Source organism: Musa acuminata, chromosome BXJ1-9 (assembly GCF_036884655.1).
Source record: "Musa acuminata AAA Group cultivar baxijiao chromosome BXJ1-9, Cavendish_Baxijiao_AAA, whole genome shotgun sequence".
NCBI classification, from domain to species: domain Eukaryota; kingdom Viridiplantae; phylum Streptophyta; class Magnoliopsida; order Zingiberales; family Musaceae; genus Musa; species Musa acuminata.
In genome coordinates, this window is record NC_088335.1 from 36,502,501 (window position 1) to 36,505,000 (window position 2,500).

Sequence of the window (2,500 nt, forward strand, 5' to 3'; positions counted from 1 at the left end):
GCCCAGAACGAGTCCTCCATCAACTACAACTACGGCCGCTGGAGATCGGACCCACCGTGGCCGCTGCCTCCGCAGCCTCCCCTTGTGTTCCACCGATCCGTCTCTCCTTACGTCGCCCATCGCAGGTCCGTCGGATCCGACGCCTCCCCTGGTCATCCCCGCCTCCACCACCACTACCAGTGGTTCTTCAGCACCCCCCAGGTAGGCCCAACCTTCAGCGCGGCATCCGGTTGCGACAGGCTCCGCGAGATCGACGGCGGGCGGACGCAGAGGTTCTCCATTTTGAGGACCCTGTTTGGGCATCGCAGGTCGGAGGAGGCGGAGAACGCTTTGGGAGCTCCCAAGATTTCGGCCTCTGGTTCTTGGTTCTCGGCGCTGATCCGCGGCCGTTGGAAGAAGAAGAAGAAGTCTCAGCTCTGGTCGGCCGCGGAGGAGGAGGCTCCTCCGCCGTGGAGGGCGCCGAGGTCGTGCCGCACGGTGAAGAGTGGAATGTCGCCGGCGATGGAGAACGAAGACGTCAGCGGGTACTCCAGTGATGAGTGGCGACGGTCGAATTTAAGGCCGAAGCGACAGTTCGCGGCTAACCACGGAGTCGTCGGCGCCGTCTCGGGCTTCTCCATCTGCCTAAGCCCGCCGGTTAGCTTCGGGCCAGAAGCGCGGCGAAGCCAACCTGCAGAGTCGGGATTCTCCGGCGTTCTCCGGATCCCTGGGAACTTGATCCAACACCGGAACCTGCCCGTAGGAGCTGCGCTCGCGCGGAACCGATCAAGAAAGTTGGTCGACTTGGGTAGGTTCAAATGACGGTTTGCCCCTAATTTTTCCTCGGTATTACCACGTCGGCCCTGTCATTTTAATTTTCTCTTTTCACAAAATTAGGAACTCTTGTGTAAAAAAAATGCGGATAAAAGAAATTTAATGAACCACACTACCCCTTAGAAGGCTTCTAAATATATTTCCGACATCGTTGAACGCTCAAAATAAGTGGCAAATGAAATTATCCTATCGATCTATAGCGCGGTATGTAAACGAAGTGATTAATGTGCAGGATTTATAATGCATCTCTTCCAATTTTTCTGGTTATAAATGCCATTTTACTAAATGGGGAATCGGGGATCGGAAGCCGGTGGGTGATATTAAAAGCAGTATCGGGCGCCTGACAAGGCGACGCGTATCCCCAATCAGATGGGTCCCACACTTTGAAAAATTATTACTTCTTTAAGAATTAGATGCAGCAGATTCATTTTTTCCCCAAAGTTTTTACATTTGTTTACGATATAAGTATTTGTCTTCGGAAAAGGTGAACGATCTGCGAGAAGAATTATTACTGTTGTTTGTTCGTAGGCTTTTAGGCGAGGTCAAAGAGGGTTGACTGTTCGGGTGGGAGACAGGTCATAGCGCGGCGGGCCTGGTTGTTGATGATATGATTGTGACGGCGGAGGGGGTATTGAACTGGGTTAGTATTGGGGATTGGGTGTCAATATACTAATGATTACTGGGAGATATGATTCTTCTTTGTGGAGCAGGGATGAGCAGGTAGGGTCAAACATAGACTGAGGCCGCACTTTCTGTGGCTGTATGAACTGCCCACAACGCAGTAATCACATTGTGGAGAATTCTGCTTGCGTAATGCTTATGTCACATAGTGGCTGTCAATAGCGGTCAGCCAGGAAGACTGTGTTCCACATGACATCACCGGTGAGATGGCTGCTAAATAATTTTATTATTATTATTATTATTATTATAAGTATATTTGAAATGTCTCACTTTTATTGCTATAGAAATCTGCATCCATTAGAATAATGTTGTGAGTAGAGGTTTGATTATTGAATGATAAGATATGTCTTTAGACACATATGTTAATTAATAGTTAAACTGTTTCAAAACTAAAACAAAACAAATTAATTTTCTTATTTTATCATTTGTTCTAATGTATTTATTATTTCTTCAAGTGTGTAAATAAGCTTGGCTAATACAAATTTAAAACTTTTAAAAATACAAAGATAATTTTTTAATTAGAAAAAAATTAATTACTAAATTTCATGGGTACAAAAGTCACCCTAAGACTATAGGTTACAAGTGAAGAAAAAAGTAGGAGGGACATGACCATGTCTAAGATACATTCTTGCATAAATTGTTAGTCAATTGATAACTTTGTTATATATATATATATATATATATATATATATATATAGTTAAAACTTTGAAAGGAGGTTGGGATTTATCAGATGTTAACAAGGTTCTTAGAGTCATTTTCGACATGAATATAACTAACACCATCTAACAAAAATTTAGAAAGACTATCAAAAGAAGAAAATGTTTTATTGCCTCTAATATTTGCTACAAGCAAATCATACATGATTAATATCGGAACACAAAATAAAAGTAGTGCCCTCGTCTTTGTTTTAATTAAAAGATCCATCATAGTTATGGTTAAATTATCTAGAATTTGGCCTAGACCAAAAAATCTTTAAGTAAGATCTTCCCCTAGAATCCTCATGAC

General features: G+C 43.6%; 1 protein-coding gene across 1 annotated transcript in view; it reads left to right on the forward strand.

The window, feature by feature from the left end:
• Window positions 1–950, forward strand: part of LOC135594321 (uncharacterized) — a 1,194-nt gene extending 244 nt beyond the window's left edge. Inside the window, exon 1 of the mRNA XM_065084716.1 lies at window positions 1–950. This exon is cut by the window's left edge and continues 244 nt beyond it. Within this exon, the coding sequence (XP_064940788.1) occupies window positions 1–801 (801 nt within the window). The 3' untranslated portion in view covers window positions 802–950.
• Window positions 951–2,500: the final 1,550 nt, after the last annotated feature.